This window comes from Pseudonaja textilis, chromosome 18 (genome assembly GCF_049901715.1).
Source record: "Pseudonaja textilis isolate UNSWEBS1 chromosome 18, rPseTex1.2, whole genome shotgun sequence".
Lineage (NCBI taxonomy): Eukaryota > Metazoa > Chordata > Lepidosauria > Squamata > Elapidae > Pseudonaja > Pseudonaja textilis.
This window is the reverse complement of record NC_142007.1, coordinates 4,242,060-4,266,865: the sequence shown is the minus strand read 5'-3', so window position 1 is coordinate 4,266,865 and position 24,806 is coordinate 4,242,060. Positions and strand designations below refer to the sequence as shown.

General features: G+C 44.0%; 1 protein-coding gene and 1 long non-coding RNA gene across 2 annotated transcripts in view; one reads left to right on the top strand and one right to left on the bottom strand.

Moving 5' to 3' along the window:
• The window catches only part of PLEKHN1 (pleckstrin homology domain containing N1), a 39,734-nt gene that overhangs the window by 6,332 nt on the left and 8,596 nt on the right, over nt 1-24,806 (top strand). Inside the window, exons 3-10 of the mRNA XM_087914919.1 lie at nt 10,167-10,313; nt 10,502-10,582; nt 11,744-11,831; nt 14,516-14,640; nt 15,818-15,967; nt 16,832-16,912; nt 23,337-23,406; nt 24,103-24,257. Coding sequence (XP_087771045.1) covers nt 10,167-10,313; nt 10,502-10,582; nt 11,744-11,831; nt 14,516-14,640; nt 15,818-15,967; nt 16,832-16,912; nt 23,337-23,406; nt 24,103-24,257 — 897 coding nt within the window. The remainder of the gene's footprint in view (nt 1-10,166; nt 10,314-10,501; nt 10,583-11,743; nt 11,832-14,515; nt 14,641-15,817; nt 15,968-16,831; nt 16,913-23,336; nt 23,407-24,102; nt 24,258-24,806) is intronic.
• LOC148124470 (uncharacterized) lies at nt 645-24,107 on the bottom strand. Its single transcript, XR_015739837.1, has 3 exons — nt 23,936-24,107; nt 7,872-7,975; nt 645-813 (listed from the first exon to the last, which is right to left on the bottom strand). It is a non-coding gene; the product is annotated as an uncharacterized LOC148124470 (long non-coding RNA).

Here is a 24,806-nt window from a genome sequence, read left to right as displayed (position 1 = left end):
GGATGGAGGTTGGATAGACAGACAGACAGATAGATAAGGTAGGTAGGTAGGTAGATGATTGATTGATAAGAGATAGATAGATAGATAGATAGATAAGCGAGATGATAGATTGGTAAGGTAGGTAGAGATGAGAAAGCTTATTTCTTTCAATCACAAGCACAAAAATCAGGAGCCATGTCCAAGTTAAAAGCAGAATTAATATTTCTTTTGGATAAAGCAATTAATTTAACCATCTCTATCTTCCTTTTTTTGGCTGTGGGAAAGAGTATATATTTCTCTTTATACCTATTAAATCTTTATAAACTACCATCATTCATATGAATATAATTTACTATGCTCTCTCGAATTGCCATAGAGCTTGGAGAGGATTACAAAAAAGAAAAGAAAGTCAATTTCTTTTCACAATCCCATCCCGCCTTGCACACACCCTGAATCAGAAATAATCAGGGAAAGCACCCAACAAACAGCACCTTCCTATCCTTTGGTTATTATTATTATTATTTTCCCCGTCATCTTCATTTATGATGCAATGGACCGTCCAAAGGTGACATCCTCGCCTGGCGCCAATTCCCAGTGATTAAACCCTCAGTCACTCCAAAGCCATCGCATTCCTTTCCTGGAGTTTAACTTTTAACTTGCCTCACCTTTCTTCCTATGAACGAAGCCAAACATGTCTCTGCAAACCGCACCTGGTCAGCCTCAGCCAAGAGAGCAGATTTCGGAAGGGAAACCAAACTAAAAGCACGCGAAAAGTGTGTCCATTGATCCAAATACCGAATAAATTTAACGTATAGAATCCACCCCGACTGGATGCTGGAAAAAAAGAAAAGAAAAATCAAGAAATTCTCCTTGCCTTTTACACACACAAACACACACAGAGAGAGACAGGAGAGAGAGAAATGATAAGTAGGTAGGTAGGTAGGTAGATGATAGATGATAGAGAGAAGAGAGAGAGATGGTAGTTAGGTAGGGAGATGATAGAGATATATATATGATAGATAAATAGATAAAGTAGGTAGGTAGATAATAGATAGATGATAGATAGAGATAGATAGATAGAAGAGCGAGATGATAAATAGATATGGTAGGTTGGGAGATGATAGATGATAGAGAGAGAAGAGAGAGAGATGGTAGGTAGGTAGGGAGATGATAGATAGATGATAGAGATATATATGATAGACAGATAGATAAATAGAGATAGATAGATAGATAGATAGATAGATAGATAGATAGATAGATAGATAGATAGATAGATGGAAGAGCAGTCAACAGGTTAAGCTAAACATTATCGTAACCAAATCCCTCTGTTAACCATCTGTTATTGTATTTTGCTTGTAGAAAGTCCACAAACGGTTTCCAGTCTTTTATAAAACTGTTTTTGTTTTGTTTTGTGTTTTACCTTTTATAGTAAAATAAACATACTTAAAAGGAAAACGTTTATATTGAGAATGGTGTGGGGGGGCAGAGAGAATGTGGTGGAAAGAAAAAGGCCTAGCAGTGTACAAATAGGATGAGCTGACTTCACTACAAATCCCGGTTAAATGTGGTTGTAAAAACCAACAGTCTGTTATTCTCGGTTTTTTCTTGCTTTTGGTGCAGGGAGGGAGGATTGTTTGCAAAGTTTGAGCCCCCACCAAGCACCCCAGGTAGAGAGAGGCCAGGAATTTGGGGGCCGCAATTCCCCTTGGCAGGGAGGGAGGATGGGATTTGTAGTTGCAGGGGTGCATTGGTGTATCGAGAGCGTGGGGTGCCTGCTTCCACACACTCCTCCCCTCTTAGCCGCAGGTGAGGTCATAGATGTGAATTCTTGAGTAAGATACCGCTATAGTGTGTGAATGTTTTGCCATCATTAAAGCTTTCGGGGAGCCGAGTGGATAAATTGACGGAACCGATACCGGAAAATCCCTCTTTTGTTCTTGGCTTGATAAAAAAGGCAAGGAAAATGGGGCAAAATTACCCACTTTCCTGATCTTCTATATTGGGGTGGGAATTGCCCAGAGTCAGTTTTGATTTGAAGGAAAACTTGCAATATTTCTCTCTGTTCTTTCATCTTCCAGAGGTTGATGAGTCTGTCTGTCTCTCTCTCTCTCTCTCTGTCTCTCCCTCCCTCTCTCTCTGTGTCTCTCTCCTCCCCGCCACTCTCGGGAAATCTTTAATAGCGTTAAATTACTGTTGAAAAAAACGGCCTTTGAGGTACCCCAGGGCATACCTCGCAGGGCTGCTGTTTGTCTAGGAGTCAGAAGTTTCCCTCCCCTTCTGCAGGCGTATAAAACTCCGGGCTAAAATAATGTTTCAGTTCAGGACACGTGAGGGGTTTTTTGGTGCGTTTTATTTTTTTTTGAGTTTCCAGAATGAGTCATGCTGACTTCATGATCGTATGGAAAGACGGCTGAGGTGTGGGTATCATGCCCCTGCTCAATTTTGGGGCAGGCCTATTGTTTAAAGGAGAAAGACACCTCCAAGGGATGCTTGTTGTTATTATTATTATTATTATTTTAAAAAAAATCCATTTCTTTCCAGCAAACCCTCAAACTTGTAGGCGGCCGCAAAATGCAAAACCGAGCATTCCCTTGGCACATCCTTAATTGGATGCTTGGATTTTTGGATCGAGGCAGATATAATCCATTGCGTTTCAATCCTGCCCAACCAGGTTTAGTGAGCTAATGAGGTGACGTGGCTTCATGGATTAACTCAAAGCAGGTCTGTGCTGAATTTTACCTGCTCGAGAGCCTGGGAACCTGGTTGCCATTCGAAGAAGGAAGGGTGTCTCTAATTAGAGGTGGAGATGCGGCTGTCCTTGATGATGTATAAAAGGGCGGTGTGAGAGAAAGTGGAAAGGAGGAAAAATAACAATAATAAAAGGTTCCCAGGCCTTCCTTTCCACGGTCCTTCAAGCTAGCAACATCTGGAGTTATTCGCAGAGCGAGGCACGAATGCATTACGCAGCTTGCTAAATGCTACGTTGAATGGAGAAGATGAACAGAGTTGGAAAGGGACCCTGTAGGTCATCTAGCCCAACCCCCCCCTGCCCGAGTAGACCCTACACCATTTCTGACAGGTGGCAGCCCAGTCTCTTCTTGAAAGCCTCCAGTGATGGAGCTCCCACAACTTTTGAATACAAGCTGGTTGATTGTTCTCACCGTCAGGAAATTCTTCCTTATTTCCATAGCTGAATCTCTCCTTGTTCAGTTTCCATCATTGTTCCTTGTCTGGCCTTCGGGTGCTTTAGAAAATAGCTTGACCCCTGTCTTCCTCTCTGTGGCAGCCCCTCAGATATTGGAAGGCTGCTATGGTGTCTTGGTATGGCATTGATTGGTCGATGCAAGGCTTAAAGAGGGAGAGGATAACAGATATTCAGAATTGGAAGGGACTTTGTAGGTCATCTAGTCCAACCCCCTGCCCAAGCGGGTGACCAAGCGGGAGAAAGTGCCACTTGCTATTATAATTCATGTCTTATCTTCCTTAATTAGAAATAAAAACCTTTTTTTAAGGTGAAATGTTTCTAGTGTCTGCGGCTAGCCTAGGGAACAGGTTCCACGAACAGCAATTTCCCACTGCCTGAGCATCTTGTGGGGTGGAGGGTGTCAAGAAAAATCTTATTTTTAGCAATTTGCTAAGTGCAAATAACAGCTGGGTTCCCCCTATCATGCTAAGCCGCCAAGTATTTCAACCCAGGCCTTCCTTCCAAATCTGGGTAAAATCCCCCCTCTCCCCAAATTGTATAAAAGTGGTTTTTCTTTCCGTCATGACACACGAAGGCATATGTTTTTCTTGTGCAGCGAAGTAAGAAGGATTGTTTTAAAAGTTTGGAAAGCCCTGGCTGAAGCCAAAATTGGTGTTTGGTTATTTAAAGCGTTTATATCGCTGCCCATCTTGTAACAAACTTGGGACGGCTCCCAAGCCCCAAATTAAAAGTAATATAAAAAGCAGATGAAAACGACTCAAAAACTAAAATGGAAAGTTTGGCTTCAGACGCTAAATGAATCTCGGCTTAGTGTCGCGCGTAATCCTCGCCCTATCCTAAGCATTTTCGATTGATGAAAGTCAGACCAGGGATCTTTCAATCAGGACTTCCCTTGCAAGTCCACAGGTCTCGCATCACGCTTTTAATTTGGATGCCGGAACTGAGCCAGAGGGTTGGGCTTGATGACCTCTAGGTTACCTTCCAACCCTTGGATTCTAGGAACACAGCACCAGGCATTGGAATATATTATTGCCACACTTTTGTGACTTTGCTGTCATGGAGATAAGCTGGGCCTGTGTAGGTCGTCCTCAAATTATTAGCTCATTTAGTGACCATTTGAAGTTGCAAATGGCACCGGGAAAAGTGACTTATGGCCATTTCTCACACTTATGACCACTGCAGCATCCCCACGGTCACGGGAGCAAAAATCAAGACGCTTGGTCACTGACTTATATTTATGACCGTTGTCCCAGAATTATGTGATCCCCTTTTGTGACCTCCCAGCAAGCCAAATCAGATGGGGGAGCCAGATTTGTTTAACGACCAGGTTACTCACTTAGCAACTGCAAGTGATTCACTTCACAACAGTGGCAAGAAAGGTTGTAAAACGGAGCAAAATTCAACGATGTTTCACTTAGCAACGTTGTGGCTCAATTGTGGTCGTAAGTCGAGGCGCCTGCCGGTCTTTGCGGGGTGGGGGGGGGATGCTTTTGAAAGCGCAAGGAAAATCAGACAAGAGGGCAGGACGGAAATACATTTTCCCCCCTCTGGAATTTTTATCCAAGATTGTAATATTAGGAACGGCAATAAATTAGGATCAGGTCTAATATTCCAAAATGCAAGCAGGAATTGCTCTTATACAGGATGTCCCTTCCTATCTCTGCAGGTAGAAAGCTAGTTCCTTTTTCGCCCTGTCGGAATCTGATTCTGAGGGGGCGGCCGAGTAGCTGACAGGGAGTGGGAGTGTGGCTCCATTGGCTGTGGAAGAAACTGGGGAAGGGCAAAATCCGGCTGGGCAGAGCAGGGGAGAGGTAGAACAAGGCAGAGGGAATTCGGAGGAAAACCCAGGCACACCCCCTCTTCATCCTAGGGCATGCAGGGAGGGACGAAGAAGGGAGCAACGTGAGTTGCCTGGCTTACGGGGAAGGAAAGGGCCCTGATTCCCTTCATTAGCCGCAGCTGTGTTTAAAAATGGAGGTTGTGCACAGCAACTTGTTAGAAGCAAGCCATGAGTTTTCTGTTATTGTCGAGGCTTATCTGGGTTCCTGGCGTCTTCCCAACTGTGTGGCCTTTCAAGTCTGCAATTCCTTCTCCTGCCCTGTCCAGTTAATTACCACAGCATGGTTTGTGTGGATTTTTAGTTACAGTTTGTATGTATGTACTTTGTTTTTGGACTGAATTTTCTCCACTTAAAGACTTCTTGGGAGAGTTTTTTTCTCCAGCCGAAGGTAACCTGGACATTGGGGGCAAAGTTGGGGGTATTAAAGGGATTCTTCTGGCTCATTTGACTGTGTTGCCTTTGTGCCACACCCCGGGTCATCCCACCCTGATAGGCTGGTTTTCTGCATTCAGGGATTTCTTTTTACCCGATCTGGAGAAAGACCCAATATTTTCCCCACGTTGTGTTGTGACTTGCCGGCTGTAATTTCACTTTATCTTCCCCAACAGTGGCAGCCGATCAGTAGAACTCAACTTAATCTCTGCTCTTGGATTGCAGTTTAATTATCCTTTTGGGGGAAACAGATTAATGGCTGCTTTGGCAGCTTCTATCTCCACCGAGATGGGAATTTACCGATGTCGTGGGAAAGCTGACCGCTTGCCCATACAACAGTTTCAGTGGACCCAAAATAGGGAAGGTGGCTGCGGGCTGAGTTTTTGAGTGGCCGGTTGGAGACGGGAGAAACTCGACGAAGCGTTCTGTGCCATTCGAAAACTTTGCACGGCTTTTGCAGGGACCGGCCCGCGGCTAAAAGCAGACGATCCCTTTGCAATGTTCAATATCGAAACCTTCCCTCCGCTACCGTATCCTGTTTCAGCGACAGACAGCCTGCTGTGCTAAATTGAGCGCTAGAGAAGGGAAGGAGCGGGGTTTGCAACGGGTCTCGAAGCATCGGAGGCAGGGGTGCAACCGGTTCTGTGCCCAGTTGCGGGGTGGGCGTGGCCATGGTGGGCGTGACCTAGTCGGCCTCCTGCGCCATGGAGGGGCAGTTTCACCCTTCCCGGGCTCCGGAGGCTTTCCTTGAGCCTCCGGGAGGGTGAAAACGGCCTCCCTTGGGCTCTGGAGCCTCTGGGAGGCCCGTTTTTCGCCCTCCGTGAGACTCCACAAGCGCCCTGCATTTACCTGCTTCCAAAACGGGCCACGTGGAAACTCCTGGGAGGGAAAAGGTGGGCATGGCCAGCCAGGCGATGGGATTTGCCAGTTCACCAAACCGGCTATAAAACTAGCAGCCAGTTCGCCCCAAAGCTTCCCAAAACCAGCCAGGTTCTCGCACTTAACTTCTTCAATGAAATCAGTCTGTATTTAACCACTTGCATCCGAGTTCCGGCGTTGTAGAAGAGACGAGGAACTCCGTCACGCTCCAAAATCTGCTTCCTTTCAGCCATCTAAAATCTAATTCCGTCCTGAAAACTTGTCCTTGTGGCATTCAGACTTTGGTTAAGGTTCAGTAGCCAGACACGCTTTGCCAACATGTTTCCTGTAAGCCAGGCTGCGCTTTTAAAACAACCCTCTCATTGCTGTGGTTTTCTTCCTTTTTTTTTTTCCTCTTTCTCTCTTTTTCCTGCGGTTTCATGAAATGCTATTTAGAATAGAATAGAATAACAGAGTCGGAAGAGACCTTGGAGGTCTTCTAGTCCAACCCCCTGCTTAGGCAGGAAACCCTACACCACTTCAGGCAAAGGGTTATCCAACATCTTTTTCAAAACTCCCAGTGTTGAAGCCTTCACAACTTCTGGAGGCAGGTTGTTCCACGGATTCATTGTTCTGACTGTCAAGAAATTCCTCCTGAATATCTGCCGTGTCTCAAAACGGGCTTGTGTGAATTTGGACCTGTGGATGCTGCCCAGATGGTGGGTTTTTTTTTTTTCAGCCTGCCACCTGATCCTGTTCAGTCCCCCGCCTGGGACGAGTCGGCCTTGTGATGGGAAAAGAGCGAAGACAGCTGGGAGAGGCACTTCCCTGGCTAATTACGGGAGGTTTTGTTTTCGGTTATTTTGGGTACGGCTGTTTCCCTGGAATCAAAGTGGGGAGGGGGGGGCAGGAGGAGGAGTGAGGGAGAGGACAATGAGTAGCCAAAAATAGATCTGTACAGATAGTCCTCGAGTTACGATCACAATTACCCCGGGTACTTATTATCATATGTGGCGGACATGCGTGAAAGCAAGATAGATAGATAGAATTCTTTATTGGCGACAAGAGAAGAGAAGAGAAGAGAAGAGAAGAGAAGAGAAGAGAAGAGAAAGAATAGAATAAAGAAAAGAGAAAAGAATAGAAGGAAAAGAATAAAATAGAATAGTAATAGAATTCTTTATTGGACAAGCGTGATTGGACACACAAGGAATTTGTCTTTGGTGCAAATGCTCTCAGTGTACATAAAAAGAAAAGATACATTCATCAAGAAGATTATTACGTGTATTAAAATCCCCCTCCCCTCCTCCCCTCCACGAACCTGCTTTCCAGCTCCGTTCTCCTGGGCAGGGCAACCCAAGGAGACCCAGCCAATCCGCTGGGATTCAATGGGAGGCAGAGAATAGATGGGGTTGGCGGGGCCAGTCAGAGGTGGCATCTGCCGGTCCTCTGAACTATTCAAAATTTCCGCTACCGGTTCTCCAGAACCAATCAGAACCGGCTGAATTACCACCTCTGGTTAATATGCAGCATTGTGCGCCAAACCGAATTAAAACTCACCCTTTTGCTGGAGGCATCATTTCTGTTTGGCAACATGTGTGTTTTCACGCAGTAATGGTCAGCTGTTTTGGGGAGTCTTGACTTGAGGGCTATGCAAGTTGTGCCTGCATTTTTTAAAAAAAGAGAGAAATTGACCGAATCTTACTAAATACATGGGTTGCAGCTGGGGAAGTGCGGACAAGTATCTTAACAAAATAACAGACTTAGAAGGGCCCTTGGAGGTCTTCTAGTCCACCCACTGCTCAAGCAGGAAACCCTATACCATTTCAGACAAATGGTTGTCCAATCTCTTCTTAAAAACCTCCAGTGATGGAGCATCCACAACTTCTGGTGGCAAGTTGTTCCACTGGTTAATTTTTCTAACTGTCAGGAAATTCCTCCTTAGTTCTAAGTTGCTTCTCTCCTTGATGAGTTTCCACCCGTGACTTCTTGTCCTGCCCTCAGGTGCTTTGGAGAATAGCTTGACTCCCTCTTCTTTGGGGCAGCCCCTGAGATATTGAAACACTGCTATCATGTCTCCCCTAGTCCTTCTTTTCATTAGACTAGACATACCCAGTTCCTGCAATCGTTCTTTATATGTTTTAGCCTCCAGTCCCTTAATCCTCTTGGATCATTTGTGCTGGGCCTCAGATCAATGGAAAGGCTTATAACAAGATAGGCAGCGATCCAGAGTCCATTAACTGAACTCAGTGTCCCAGTGATATCATTACATTTTTTCATTTTTCGTGGGATTTCAACTTTCCCAGCTGAGATAAGACCTGCGTGGGTTGGAGGGCTTCACCGTTTAATCGGGAAGGCTGAGGTTTAAAAACTTTTGGCCGAGAATGTAGCAGGCTTGATGTTTTAGTCAACCTCCCTTCAGCCTATCTTATCTCCGAAAACTTTAAAAAAAAGTGTTGTTTTTTTTCCTTTGCGCCAGGACATTAGGATACACCTTAATGAGGAAATAAAGAATTTAGACTCAGAAAGAATTTGCTCATATCAAGCGATGTTGATCTGGAGCGTAATATTGATGTAGGAATTAAGCATTGGGGGGAAATTAAAACAACAGAGGTTTGGAAGAAAATGTCTTTGCAGAGATACAGAAGCATAAATAAATAGGTGAAGTTTATAGGCTTGTAATGATGTTTATGGAGAGGGAATCAAAACTGTCCACTATTAAAAGCAGCCGAATTTGGAAAATTGGCCAGTCGGCATTTGAAAGTTCTGATTTTGACTCTTCCTGGACGGGTAACTTTTCATTTTGGGTGAAATGAAGAGAGCGAGACTGATTAATCGCCATATAGAAGAGATTAAAGCTATTATGGAGAAGTCAACAACTGAACGGTTGGGCAAATGGTAAAGATGCCGTTATTTAAAAAACAAAAAATCAAATTTAAAATCGTCAGCTGGCACAGAGATCCATCAACGAATGCTTTTCCCATGGCATTTGACCTTTGGGGAACAGCATCTCGGCTGAATTTAGAGTTGCCAACTTTTTGATCTGGGGAAAAATTGCCTCGGGGCGGTGAATCTGGGCAGGATGAGAAGAGCCACAGAGGGAGTTTCTGCCAGGAAGAGTTTTGCCAGAGCTTCTGGTTTTGGGGAAGGCATGTCTGTCTTTTGGTCTTTTGATAAAGAAATGGTGTTTTTAGCCCCGGGAATTGTGCAAAGTTGGGTTTTATTTACCTTTGGTTATCCTGGTAATGCTGGTGATAAGAAGTACATTATATTTAGAGAGAGAGAGAGACAGAGAGAGAGAGAAAGGGAGAGGGAGGGAGGGAAGGAGGGAGGAGAGTGCATGTGTATCTATCTATCTATCTATCTATCTATCTATCTATCTATCTATCTATCTATCTATCTATCTATCTAATCTTCCTTCATTTCATTTCTCCCTTCCCTCCCTCCATCACTTCTACCTTCCTTCCTTCCATCTATCCCTTCCTTACCTCCATCTCCTTCCTTCCTCCCTCCCTTCCTCCCTATTTATCTATTTATCTCTTCCTTCCATCATCTATTCTTCCCTTTCTTCCATTATCATTCATTTCTTTCTTTCCTCCTTCCCTCCCATCCTCCTGCCTTCCTTGCTTCCTTCCTCTCTGTCATCTCTCCCTTCCACCCATCCATCATCTATCCCTCTATTCATTCCTTCCATTTATCCCTCCCTCCCTTCCATCTTTCTTTCCTCCCTCCCTCTTTCCTTCCCTCCTTCCTTCCTGACATCTCTCCTATCCATTGATCCATCCATCCATCCATCCATCCCTTCCTTCCTTCCTTCTTTCCTTTTTCTAAGAGCGTTTTTCATTTTTGGTACAGAACTTTGCCAGCCAGGAGAACGAAAAGGAAAACTTTGACCAGCGCTTCTCCAGCCTATTCAAGAAAGGACGGAGGAAGACGGTGGTGCGGAATCTGGGAAAAATAATCCACTATTCCAAACTCAAATTTAAGTTTCAGCACTGCCAGGTGAGATTCCCCCATGCCATGTCAGATGCCCGAAGCTTCTGAAGGCCTCTGGGTCGGTGCGTTTGCGACCCATTGGTTTCTTCTGCTTTTCATAGCGTTCAATTCTTCATCTTTATTCGGCGCGCCAGCATCCCGAAGACTGACTGAAATGAATAAAAAAGATCTCCATGTCTTTTTTTCTTTGGCAGGAAGCCAATGACTGCTATTTGGAGCTTTTTCAAGAGTTCCTCTATTTTCAGGCACTCGGCCCCAACGGACACAAGTATCAGGTAAATGAGGATTTGGTTACCCATAATTTTGAAACAACCACTACCTCTGGTTCCTGCTTCCATTCTTAGCGTTTCTGACCATAGTATGGGAAGCTTCCCGTTAGAAAACCCCAAAGCCATGATGGCGAACCTATGGCACATGTGCCACAGGTGGCACGCAAAGTCATTTGTGCCGGCACACAAGCTGCAGGGAAATTTACCTCACTGTGCATGAGCGCGCCTCAAAGCTGATTTTCGGCTGGTTTGAGGCCTTTATTCGCCTCTCAGGGGCTTGAGGAAGGCTTCTGCAGAGTTTTCAGGCCAAAAACTAGCCCCGTTTCATCACTTCCTGTTTTTCCAAAAATACCGGAAGTGGACGAAACGGGCCTAGTTTTCGGCCTGCAAACCTGCAGAAGCCTGCAGAAGCCTTCCTCAAGCCTCTGGGAGGCTGAAAAAGGCCTCAAACTGGCTGAAAATCAGCTGTGAGGCGAGTGCAGGTAAGGGGAGGCGGGGAGTGGGTGGGTAGGAATTGCGATGCGCAGGGGGGATGGGGGGCGCGCATTGCCTTCTGGGTGCTGGCACGTGAGCACGAGCATGCAAGCACGCGCCCAACTTTTAGCACAAGAGCCCAAAAAGGTTAGCCACCACTGCCCCAAAGCAAGTCATGGTGGACCATAATTTGCTCAAACAAGCCATCCCAAACCTTTGTGAGACAATCTCTGACGCTTTAAAGCAACCCTGTTTTTCCATAAGTTTTGGGTTCATCATCCCCTCTTTTTGGCCTCTACCTTTCAGGAAACTGACTGAAGTTTCACATTTGTGATTCATTTCAGTGACACAGGCTGCAGAACGAAATGCTTCTGTTTGTTGATGCTTTTTAAGGGTATTTTTGAAAGTCAGAACTGAACACTTCCATAGCCTCTTTGCTGCGTCTTTTCCATGTAGGAAGTGGGTTCCCAATCCACCAATTTTAGACCAAGTAGACTTTGAATAATGTCCCCCTCTGGGACACCTTCTTGGCAAAAGTCAGATCCATCCTTAGAGATTATAGTCTGAGGTCTTTTCGTTGCCAGTGAACTGTATTTTTGCTATCCAGAAAATGAAAAGTGCCTTCATCAACTTGATAAAAGACAATTTGACCATGGAGATGAGGTCAACTGCTGACTTTTTATCCTCCTGCAGGGTTTGCTACCCCTGACCGAACTGCAGCTGACCAAACTTGAAAACGAAAACGGAATTCAGGAAGATCTCCACGCTTTTCAAATTGCAGGTGAGGACAAGTTACAGGTCAGGACAGAATAAGTCTGAATCCTTCGCAAGCCGTCCACAGCCTGTTCTGGCCTAGGCTTTCCCCAACAGAACGAAGCCCATTCCTCATCTCGATAAACCCCTTTTATTTAGTTTACAGTAAATTCCTCTCCAGCAAAGTCCTGGTCAACAGTCTTTCAAGATTTTCCACAATTGCAGACCTTTATCAGGCTTGGAGAATTGCCAGGCTGATATCTTTCAGATGCCACAGTGTAGCAGACAATATTTGGCAAGAATGCAGGAACAGATCTGCACCCTAATAAACCAATTGTCTCCTTCAAAACCCCACTCCTCTTTCGCTCCTCTTTTATTCCCTTTGGAAAGGGCTATTCATTGTCCACCTGTGGCTTTACTCCCAAGTCGACCCTTGTTCCTTAGCTGTTTCCTTCTTCTGGCAGCTCTGTGTAGGCGCACACTGGGAACAGGCTCCAGCTGCTCTTCTGCCCCACTGATGTCCGACTCTGAAGGCAGCTGATGTCAGAAGGCCCTGGCCTCACCTCTGCCTCCAACACTCTAGAGGACTTGTCAGAATCTTCCCCAAACTCCAGGACTGGCACATGTTCCTCCCCAACCTCCTCACTGTCCGAATATTTGAAGACAAGCTATCATGCCTCTTGCAACCTTCTCTTCTGCTTCTAACCTCGCCTGGGTTCTTCAACCCACTCCTCATAGGACTTGGTTTCCATGTCGGGTCCCAAAATATTTGAGCGTAATCTGTTGCTTTAGTTTTCATCTAGTCCAGAAGCACGTAGGCTGAGCGCATAGGCGAGCACATTCGTAGGTGTTCAAGAGAATCCACAATCTTTTTCTACGTCACGCCCTTTAAACTATTATTCATAGCGGCAGCAGAAACACTGATCTCAGCATGACTAAGGAACCAGTCTTATTCTCCCAGGAAACAGTTTCTGCTAAGGATCATGATTCAGAACAAGGCGAAGCAGAGAGAGAGAGAGAGAAAAAAGAGGGGAATTTGACAGACTAAAATAACTGCAGAGTTGCAAGCAGTCGCTCAAAGATGTATTGGGTCCAGAACTCTTTCTTGGAAAGAAGAATGGAGCTCTTGAATTCAGTTGTCATATAAATAGCATGTTTGGAAACAGTCTCAGACTTGTGGGAGAAACTTTTATGGGAAAAAGGTAACTAAATTCTGAATCGGCTCTGCACTTTGTTTAGATGGGAAGAAGATGCCCGTTCTCTAGTCAATTTCACACTGGGGCTTGTCAATTTCAAAATTCCTTCTAGAACTGGTAAAAAAAAACAACAAAACCACAACCTGGCTTGATTTACCTGTATTTTTTTTCCCCACCTGGTGGATTTTATAAATTCTATTAGCATTGCCCATTCACAAGTAAACTCAAAACAGCTTCCAAAGAGGGTTGAAAACCTACACCAAAAAGGCAGTAGTAAAACTGCAAATCGACAACCTTTCAAAGTTTTTAAATGTTTTCCCTCCAGTTTTTTTAAAGTCTAAAAGACAGCAGAGTTAGGGCTGCACAAACTGAACCAACACTTTCCCTTAATAGTATTATAATGAATAAAATAGCGAGTACTACAACTTTGAAATGCAATTTGCTCCCTGGTAGGACTGAATCCGTTGTTGTGCTAACACAGGCAGACTGCTCTGGTCTTTACTAGTCCTCTTCCTCCTTTATAAACTGAATGACTACTATGATATTTATCAGGGTGTAGTTTGATAAGGGTGGTTGTTTTTCTCTCCTGGAAATTAAAGACGGATTGAACGGGGTTGCTAAGGAAAGGGCCTGACAGCTTCACCAGAAAAATAAACAGAAGGATGCTATGTTGTCCTGTTATGACAAAGTGACCATTTGTGGGTGCCTCTAACGGTCAATGAGTGGGAAATATATCTCACCCTCCCCCCTGTTCTCTGCCTCAGTTTCCCCAAATTGGCACAATATGTGTGCAGGGGGGGGGGAGTTGCAGAACAGGGAAGGCGTTTAATTATTCTCTTGTTTGTCTTCAAACACCAAGGGGCAATGCCAGGCCAAAGTACTCATTCTGGCGATAATGGCTTGTTATGACGGCTTGTGGCGGGTCTGGGCTTATCCTGGCGTCCAAGCAGCACCGGTTATGGCCCGTAATTTGTTTGGTTAAGAGGGCAAGGCAGGAAATGATTCAGGTCTGAGCTGAGGTTTGGACGGGGATCGGCGTGCACGCCACTAAGCAGAGTTTCTCTGTTTACCATTGGAGCTGGGTAAGGGGACCAAGAGGTGATCCAGCTCTTTTTCCAAACAGCCCTCAACTCTCTCACACACTGACAGGACACTAGCCAGATGGATACCGACGGATGCTAGTAGGCAGAGGCAGAATTTTTTCCCCCCTTATTTTCCCCCCCCCCCCAAAACTAAACCCAATTACATAGTTTCGTATCGAAGCACGGGTATCGAGTAAATTGATAAGATGAAAAGTTTTGGTCGTGTTTGTCTTCTGGTTGCACGGACAAGGACTCCCTTCCTGTGGATAATTCCTAAGGATAATTCATTTTCCTTTCCAGCTATCGGGATGTGCTCCTAGTCAGTTTGTTCCTTTGCACACACACAAAAAATCAACTGTGTAAAAACTCACAAATGAAAAACTGTGTAAAAACTGTGCAAATGAACTCAACACCTCCCTCTCTTGCTCTCCAAGGTCCCTTGCTCTCCCCGATGACCCTCTACTGCCCTAGCCAGGCAGAGCTGAAGCACTGGCTCTACTACCTGGACAAACAGATCAACTTGAGTGGAGGACGGCCAGATTTGACCCTGGAGACTCAGGTGAAGATCTAGACGAGGCGACTGGGAGACCAGGCCAAATGGTGGCGCCGATGCCAGAGCTCTGCACAAGATGGGATGGTTGGGCCAGGCAGTGCGCCCTCCATCTAGGTTAAAGAGGGAGGGAGGGAGGGAGGAAGAGTGAGAAGGGAAGGAAGAGGAAGAGAAAGAGGGAGGGAGGGGAAAAGGAGAAGAGAGGGAGGGAAGGAAGGAAGGAAGGAGGGAGGGGGAAGAAAGATATAAGGGAAGAAGGGAGAGAGGGAGGGAGGAAGAGTGAGAAGGGAAGGAAAAGGAAGAGAAAGAGAGGAGGAAGGGGAAAAGAGAAGAGAGGGAGGGAGGGAAGGAGGGAGAGGGGAAGAAGGATATAAGGGAAGAAGGGAGAGAGGGAGGAAGGGAGGAAGAATGAGAAAGGAGAGAAGAAGGAAGGGAAAGAGGGAGGAAATGAGGAAGGGAAGAAGGTGAAGAGAGGGAGGGAAGGAGGGCAGAAAGAAGGAAGGCGTTAGGGAGACAGGGAGGGAGGAAGAAGAAAAGATGGAAAGCGGGAAGGAAGGAAGGGAAGGAGAAGAGAGGGAGGGAAGGAAGGCAGAAAGAAGGAAGGCGTTAGGGAGAGAGGGAGGGAGGAAGAAGAAAGAAAAGACAGAAAGGGGAAAGGAGGAAGGAGGGAAGGGAAGAAGGAGAAGAGAGGAAGATAGGGAGGAAGGAGGACAGAAAGAAGGAAGGAGTTAGGGAGGGAGGGAGGAAGAAGAAATGAAAGAAGGATGGGGAGGGAGGGAAGGAGGAAGGAAGGGAAGAAGTAAGGGAGGGAAGGGGGATAGAAGGGAAGGAGAGGAAGGAAGGAAGAAATCGATGGGAAAGTTGGAGAGAGCGCTCAGTGGATGCCATGCAAGGGAAGGCCCTTCTATCCCTTTGCCAAAAGTTCAGCTGGAGGTGGAAACTGGCACGGCCGGTTTTTCCGGCAGCCTTTATCCACCGGCGGGCACCCTGGGGGTAGAGGCCCTTGGAGAGCTGCGTGCCACGAAAATTTCGGTTTTCTCGTTGGCCGATGAGTGTACGGGTCCGTCCAAAGTGACGGTAAAGTTAGCCTAAGCCTAAGCGGAGGAGGGAAGCGATGGGATGGATGCTGTGATGAACGAGGTTTGCTCTCTCCCCCACCCCCGCCCCCCTCTGCCTTGTCTTTTAGAGAGCCTGGACTCAGGGCTTGCTGGGCAAGGAACAGCTGCGGTGGTCGATGCAAAACGCCCACGTGCAGGAGTGGAAGGGCACCCAGCGCAAGTCCCTGGGCGACATCCTTTGCGTCTCCAAAGTCAAGTTGCAGCATTTACCTTTCCAGGTGCAGCATCCTTGATAGGAGGAGGGGGGGGAGTGCGGGGGTGGGGGTGGGGTCATCCTGGGAGGGAATGAATTAATCTCAAGGGGGAGGAACGGAAATGCCGTTTTCTTTTGGGACAAAAACAATAGTTGAGGTATCTATAGCTCTGTCCTATTTCTATTCTGATTTCTATCCTATCCTATCCTATCGTAACCTAATTTTAATTCTATTTAATTCTATTTCTATTCCTCTTCTTTTCCTATTCCTATTCTAGTCTAGTCCATTGTCTAGTCTATTCTGATCTCTATCCTATCCTAATTTTATTTTGCATTCAATTCCTATTCCTATTCTATTCTGATTTCTATCCTATCCAAATTTTATTTTGCATTCTATCCTATCCTATCCTATCCTATCCTATCCCATCCCATCCCATCCCTATCTATCTATCTATCTATCTATCTATCTATCTATATTTCCTCCCCAAAAACTAAGCCCGACCACATAGTTTAATAGCAGAGCATGGGTGTCGAGCTAGTAGTCTAATATTTCTGTAGTTTTCACTGAACAAGAAAATAATAACAATCATAAATCCATAAATAAACAAATCCAGTCAAAACATCTTCTAATCTAGATGATTGTGCAGCCAATAGTAATAATAATATTCTTCTTTTTAATCAACATCTGCCTATCCTAGGTCCTTTGGAAGGACATGATAGTTAGACCAAAATGCCAAACCCAGTCTAAAAATCTGGCTAGTGCTATGCATACCCAAGTGTAAATAATCCCATTTTTTGCTTCTTTTTGCATAAAGTTTCACCAAGTAATAGGTATGCAGATGGTGTATCTCTTTTTTATATGTAATACGGTCTTCTTGGGTACCAACAGGAACAACATCATCGCCTGTTGGTGCTTTATCCTTCCACGCTGGTTATTGTATCTGAAGAACGCAACGGCCTCTACTTCAAGGTAAGACAAATTCCTTGCTGGCGTTTTCTTTTTCTCGTGAGGTCATTTGGGTTGATAAAAGTATATATAGAATTCAGAATAGAATAGAACAGAACAGAACAGAATAGGAGAAAGAGAAGAGAATGGAACAGAATAGTATAGAATAGGAATTCTTTACTAAATGCAGATTATAAAATTTTTGCTTCAATATTAGCAGAAAGACTTAAAAAGTACTTGAATAATTTTATTCACCCAGACCAAAATGGGTTTTTGCCAAAGCGACAAATCAGAGACAATATGAGAGTAATTCTGGACACCCTGGAATACTATGAGGCACATCCTGAAAAGCAAATGGCTTTGATATTTTTAGATGCTCAAAAGGCATTTGATAACGTGAATTGGAGATTTATGTTACTTTTAATGGAACAGATGGGCTTTGCTAGAAGATTTATTCAGGCAATAGAAGCAATTTATAATGAACAAACAGCTAAGGTAATGATGGAGGGAGAATTTACAGATCCTATTAATATAAGAAAAGGCACAAGACAAGGTTGTCCTCTTTCTCCCTTGATATTTGTATTGACTTTGGAAGTGTTGAATAGAAATATCAGAGAAGATAAAACTATAAAAGGAATGAAAATTAAAAAGGAAGAATTTAAACTACAAGCCTTTGCAGATGACCTAGTCTTTATCTTGGAAGACCCTATAGAAACAGCCTCGAAACTGTTGGAAAAGATAGAGGTCTATGGGGAGGTGGCTGGTTTGAAAATAAATAGAGATAAAACAAAGATTTTGTCAAAGAATATGTTGCTGAAACAAAGGGAAGAGTTGGCAGAACTGTTAAAAATTCAAGTTACAAACAAGGTTAAGTATCTGGGGATATATTTGACATCAAGATGTAGTACATTGAAGGAGAATAATTATATTAAACTTAAACAACAGATAGCTCAAGACTTGAAAAAATGGGAGAACTTACAATTGTCATTAATAGGAAGGATTTCAACAATTAAGATGAACATTTTACCCAGAGTCTTATTTTTGTTTCAAACAATACCAATTAGGCTTGGAAAAGAATATTTTGAGGATTTAAATAAAATTGTTTTGAAGTATATATGGCAAGGTAAGAAAGCAAGAATAAAGTTAAAGCTTTTACAGGATGCTAGATTTAGAGGAGGTTTGGACTGCCTAATTGGGAGTTGTACTACCAAGCTGCAAACTTGACGTGGGTTAAAGAATGGATAACATTAAGGAAAACCAGATTGTTGACATTAGAAGGTCATGATTTGTTGTTGGGCTGGCATGCTTTTTTATGGTACAAGGGAACTAAAACACAGGGGTATTTTAGAAGGCATTATATACGGGAGTCTCTGTGGTTGAATTGGGAGAAGATAAAAAACAGTGTTATTTGAAAATTCCAGTTTGGTTATCGACGATAGAAGCGTTTTCTTATCCTATAATCTATAAAAAGGAACAAACAGTTAACTATGGGGAATTATTAGATGAAAAGGGTGAACTTAAATCGATGCAAAAATTGGAAGAACAAGGTATACGGATGAATTGGTTTTCATATTTGCAAATATATTCAAAGTACTATGAGGATTCCAAAGCAGAGGGATTTTATGATAAGCAAACTGACTTGGATAAGATTTTGATGGGTACTGATGAAAAGGTGATTAAAAAATTGTATGGTTATTTATTGCAAATTAAGCTTGAGGAAGAACAAGTTAAAGAAACTATGATTGCGTGGGGAGGAATTTTGGATATGGGATTGATTTAGAGAAATGGCAGAAATTATGGTCGCAAAATTATAAAATGACAATGTCTACAGCCTATAAAGAAAACTTGTATAAGATGTTTTACAGGTGGCATTTTCCCCGACAAGGATAGCAAGAATGTTTAAGAACAAATCCGAAAAATGCTGGAAATGTCATCAGAAACCTGGTTCATACTATCACATGTGGTGGACTTGTGAGGATGCTAGAAAATATTGGACTAAAATCCACATGTGGCTGGAAAAAATGACAAAGAAGCATATAGACTTGAAACCGGAGTTTTTCTATTGGGAATACTACCAGATACTTATAGTAAAGAGTTGAAATATTTGATTGTAAATGTATTGACTGCTGCTAGGATTGTATTTGCAAAAATTGGAAAAATGAGAAAATTCCATTGCAAGAAGAAGTTGTAAAGAAAATTTTGGAATGTGCTGAGATGAGTAGATTGACTTTTGAAATTAGAGAGCAAGAAGATAAACAATTTTATTTAGTTTGGGATCTTTTCTATCAATGGTTGAATGATGAAATATTAAAATATAAAAGTTAGATAATAAGGAATAATAATGACTTTATTTTCCCTTTCCTTTTATTGGTTTTTGATACTATATTTATATAATAGTTTTCTTTGTTTCTTTCTTTTTTCATATTTGGGATAGAATTGGTATGATTATAAGATTTGTTTTAGAATAAAATATTTAAAATATAGTTATCTCATAAAGGCATGACCGAATAAAAGTTTAGTCAAATTTTTTTTTTTTTTCTCTTTAATAGAGATACTAGGATTTATAAATTTGTATTGATAAGAGTATTATATAAAGTAACTGTAATTGTGACTATGAGGTGAATGCACAAAACCGATGGACCAACCGACTTACGGTGTGTACAAAAATATGGGGGAGCTGATACTTTTATGTTTTGTTGTTGTGTTTTTTATGTTAAAAAAATAATAAAAATTTATATAAAAAAAAAAAAAGAATAGTATAGAATAGGAATAGGAATCCAATCTCTGCTTAAAAACTTCCAGGGTTGGAGCATTTATAACCTCTGGAGACAAGTTGTTCCACTGGTTAATTGTTCTCACTGTCAGGAAATTCCTCCTTAGTTCTAAATTGCTCCTCTCCTTGATTAGTTTCCATCCATTTATTGCTTCCTGTCCTGCCTTCTCAGGTGCTTTGGAGAATAGCTTGACTCCCTCTTCTTTGGGGCAGCCCCTGAGACATCGGAAGACTGCTAACATGTCTCCCCTAGTTCTTCTTTTCATCAAACTAGACATACCCATTGTTCTCACTGTCAGGAAATTCCTCCTTAGTTCTAAGTTGCTTTTCTCCCTCATGAGTTTCCACCCCATTGCTTCTCGTCCTATACCCCTATGGAGGTTTTTCCAGCTCTACCCCCTCATATAAGACAAAAAAGCAGATGAGATTGCAGGTTGCAGAGATAAACCTTCAAAAGTTCACTTGGACTTTTGTACTCTATAACAAGCGATGAAATCTAAACCGGCTTGTTCTGGCTTATTTCATTTTCTGCCTCGCCTCGCGTAATTTCAGGAGCGTTGTTGCACTGATCCCATCTCAGCCACTTCCTCCAGCGGGCACGGGGTGCCCTGGCAAGGGGGTACAAAGGATCTCCAAGGGATGCAGGAGGCTGGAGCACCCTGTCCCTTTAAAAAGAAAAAAAAGGTGTGTGGGGGAAGAGAAAAATAAAAGGAGCACCCGGCTTTCGTTCTCCTAAGAAAGCCGACGGGTGTCTGAATAGTTGTGGTTACGGCCGCCGTCAGCAAGGGTGGTGCAGCCACATTCCTTGAGCGGTGGCGCAAGACGGCCAAGCCCGTACGGTAGCCGAGTTCTCACGGAGCCAGCCAACCTATTTTAAGAGTTGCAAGGTTGCAAGTGGGGCCTTTGGGTGACTCAGCAGCCCACCCACCCGCAACCCCCAGCATCCTGGCAGAACCGAGGCAGGCATCTCTGAGGAGGCAATGGATAATTGTGGGGCGGGGTGAGGAACATGGCCACTTCCTTAGCCCTGGTGGAAAAAGCGGGCCAGTTTTGCTTTCCTTCCCTGCTGCTTCGCTGGCGCTATTTGGACTCATCCCAGATGTGGGAGGCGAGCTCTTGTTGTCTAAGGTAGAAGCAATCCAGTGCTTGTCCTTTAAAATGGATGTCTGTAGAGGACGTTTTAAAATTCCCCAAAGGGAGAAGGGGGGGCGGCTTTGGATCTGACAATCAGAACATCTCCACACACACCCCACCCCGGGACCTGTGAGTTTCTTTCTCCCGACCAGCCCCGTGACTCTGATTCTGCCACAAGGACGCAGAAGCAACTCTGCCCCGCGACGGTTTTGGGATGCCTTTTAAAAATAGGCACAGGAGTGTGGGTCGGCCAACATGTGTTGCAGAAAAACCGCCTGTGGCTTTGGCAGGGGGTTGAGGAGTATGCGCTAGGAGCCAGCTGTTGGCGAGAGCTGGCTGAATAGGGGCTTTTTCAAAGGACATTTGGCCTCTGGTAGCCGCGGTGGCGCAGTGGTTCTATTCTATTCTATTCTATTCTATTCTATTCTATTCTATTCTATTCTATCTTATTCTATTCTTATTCTATTCTATTCTTTCTCATTCTATTCTATTCTATTCTTATTCTATTCTATTCTATTCTTCTATTCTATTCTTTCTCATTCAATCTTATTCTATTCTTATTCTATTCTATTCTTTCTCATTCTATTCTATTCTTTCTTGTTCTATTCTATTCTATTCTATTCTATTCCTTAAAGTTGGGCCCCTCTTCTTTTGATTCTTCTCTTGTATTAACCCTTCTTCAGCCTTCTGCACATACACAATTTGTTCAGTTTTGGGGGAGCAGAAGAGAACTTTGCTCCTTCTAACTGAAAATATATATATCTCTCTCTCTCTTACACACACACACACACACACACCTGAAAATCAGCCTCAACCCCTCTGCAAATTGCTGGAGAAGGGGAAAACAGCCTCGGTGACTTTTGAAAGGATTTTGTGATTGGTAAACTCCTGCAGGTATAAAGTCCTTTAGGTCATGGAATTTTTTTTTTTTCAAACCGGAGCCTTAACTCTAAAAGGGTTGACTTCAAACACAAGGATTTTAAGTCAACAATCATAAAAAAAAAGAAAAAAAAGGAAAAACAAGAATCTCTGCAGAGCACTTTTTTGAGAGTGACCGGTTTTTAACTTAAAAACAAAAGAGGGTCGTGGAAGAAAACGTCACAACGTGAGTTTTTTTCTTTAGATCCTGCCCAAATCCCTCCGGTGGATGTACCGTTTTATTTAGTCCTCAGCTTACGGCCATATCCGGGGACAGAATTCCCACTGCTAAGCAAAGCGATATGGGGATCACACGAATCCAGGAACCTACAACCAGTTGTAAATAACAAATGCTGGCTACTAAGCACCCGAATTTTGATTGTGTAACTCATGGGGATGTTGTAATATTTGTAAACATGAGGGCTGATTGGGAGCAACTTCTCTCTCTCTCTTTTTGTAATTCTGAACAGTCGCTAAACAGGTGATCCTCAACCTACGACCTAAAACTCCCACTGCTAGGCAAGCTAGGCAACTATTGCCCCCTTTTTATGACCTTTATAGCCATGGTCGTTGAGTTAGTAATGTGGTTGTTAAGTGAATGAGGCTTCCCCCCTCCATTGGTCAGACGGTCGCAAAAGGGGATCCCCGGGACACAGCGGGTGTCGTAAGTACAGTACATGCCAGTTGCCAAGCATCCAAATTTTGATCACGTGACCCTAAGGGGGAGGCAATGCTGGGTCATAAGTGAGAAAAACGGTCCCACATCACTTTTTTTCAGCCCCGTTGAACGTCATTAAACAAATGGTTGTAAGTTGAGAACTATCTGTATGTTCGCCATCTGGCTTCTGTTAAGTTAGGAAGTTTGTCAGGCCAACTTTTTTTTAATCACTTTTGCAGTCTAGAACTGATTGGCCTGGCTAGACTAGGGAAGAGAAGGACCAGGGGAGACAGGAGAGCAGCCTTCCAATATTTGAGGGGCTGCCACAGAGAGGAGGAAGGGGGTCAAGCTATTCTCCAAAGCACCTGAAGGCCAGACAAGGAATAATGGATGGAAACTGAACAAGGAGGGATTTAACCTGAAAATAAAGAGGAATTTTCTGACAGGGAGAACAATCAACCCATGGAACAGAGGTTGCCTTTGGATGTTGTGGGAGCTTCATCAGTACCGGTTCTGTGGGCGTGGCTTGGTGGACATGGCTTGGTGGGCGTGGCAGGGGAAGGATACTTCGCAATTCCCATTCCTTCCCCACCCCACTAACCTGCTTTCCAGCTCCGTTCTCCTGGGCAGGGCAACCAAAGAAGAACCAGCCGATCAGCTGGGAGGCAGAGAATAGATGGGGTTGGCAGGGCCAGTCAGAGGTGGGATTGGCCGGTTCTCTGAACGACTCAAAATTTCCGCTACCCGGTCAGAACCATCTGAAGACCACCTCTGCTTCCAGCTCGGTTAATATGATAAGTCCAATACTTGTTTAATCAGGCTGCAAAATGGGATTTGATTTTAGCTTGAAAAGTTGAGTGTGTTTGTTTACACTTGGACAAGGAAGAATCGTGTAAAATCCATCTGGGTGGGGTTTTGGTATTTTAAATGATGTCTGAATTTTTTTTTTCCCCCTCTACAAACAGGGTGAATTGCCTTTGAATGCCATCCAAGTACAATTTGAGGAAAACCAGAAGACTGCATTTTTAATAGAAGGTAGGTCCCTTACTTACGTGTAAACTTTGGGGCTTGTTTGTGTGTGTGTGAGTGTGTGTGTGTGTGTGTGTGTTATCAAGAAGAAAAGACTACAGGACATTTGGGATCACACTTTCCATGGAGATGGTTAAAAATAAGGCACAGTTTTACTACCCTTGTTTTCGCCATGGTTGTTGCAGTCACTAAGTGAATCACGGGGTCATTAAAGCAAATCCCTTATTGACTTTTCTTGTCGGAATCCAGCTGGGAAGGCCGCTAAACACAGCAAACAGGTGTTGCCTTTTAACAGTGGTTGTATACATACATATAAGTGGTAGGCAAATACCTGACACGCAATCAATCTTCTTAACTCTGCATGGAGAACAATGGAGATAGAACAGGAGGAGAGAGAGAGAGAGAGAGAGAAGCCCTCTCATGGCCACCCCTATATAGACAGCTTCTTAAAGCAGTATCCAGCTAATTCATTCCCCAGTTCATCATCTTGGCTTACACCCCTACAGCACCTGGTCAGCTCTTAAATCTTCATTACCTTAACATGTCCTGTCACAGAGAATCCAGCCACGGACATCTCCTCCCTTAAAAAGAGACGACGGGTGGGGAAGATTCTCTGAAGGATCGCTTCCTGTTCAAAGATCAGGATCAAAAAAAAACCCTCCGTTTGGTTAGGGACTAGACGTGATCTCTATTTATTCCTAGGTCGGCTAATCAACTCCATCCGGGTGATTTGCTCCAGCTACGAAGATTACCAAGAGTGGTTATATTGCCTTAAAACCGCTCAGTTCCGCCATGCAGATTCCTCCCTTTCTGGATCGGAGAGCTTCTCTGGGTTGAAGCCTTCTCACCTGACACAGGTAAGGCACTGTTTCCTGCCTGGTTTATTAACACAATTCTGCATTATGCGTACCAGGAGAACGGCTCTTTGTTTCCTCGCTTAAATCCTCTTCCTGGCATAACTCTGCCCAATTGTTCTGACCTAGGCTTCCCAAAAATCACAAGGCAGACTCCTTCTCCCGACAAAACCCCCTTGTTATTAGGCCGGTGTGAATTCCTCTCATTCACATCCAGCAAAGTCCCTGTAAAAAAGTCTTTCAAGGGTGAATTGCAGACACAGATCTTATCAGGCTTGGAGAGTTGCCAGGCCGATAGCTTCCAAGCGCAACACTGTACCAGAAAATACTTGGCAAGGAGTCTCTGTGAGTCACGAACAAATCTTCACACTAATTAAACGAACAAATTGTCTCCTGCAAACACCCCTCCACTTTCACTCCTCTTTATTCCCTTATGGGAGTGGCATGGATTGCTGGGTGTGGCTTGTTGGGCGTGGCAGGGGAAGGCTCCTACAAAATCCCCATTCCCTCTCCACCCCCACCTCCAACCTGCTTTCCAGCTCCGTTCTCCTG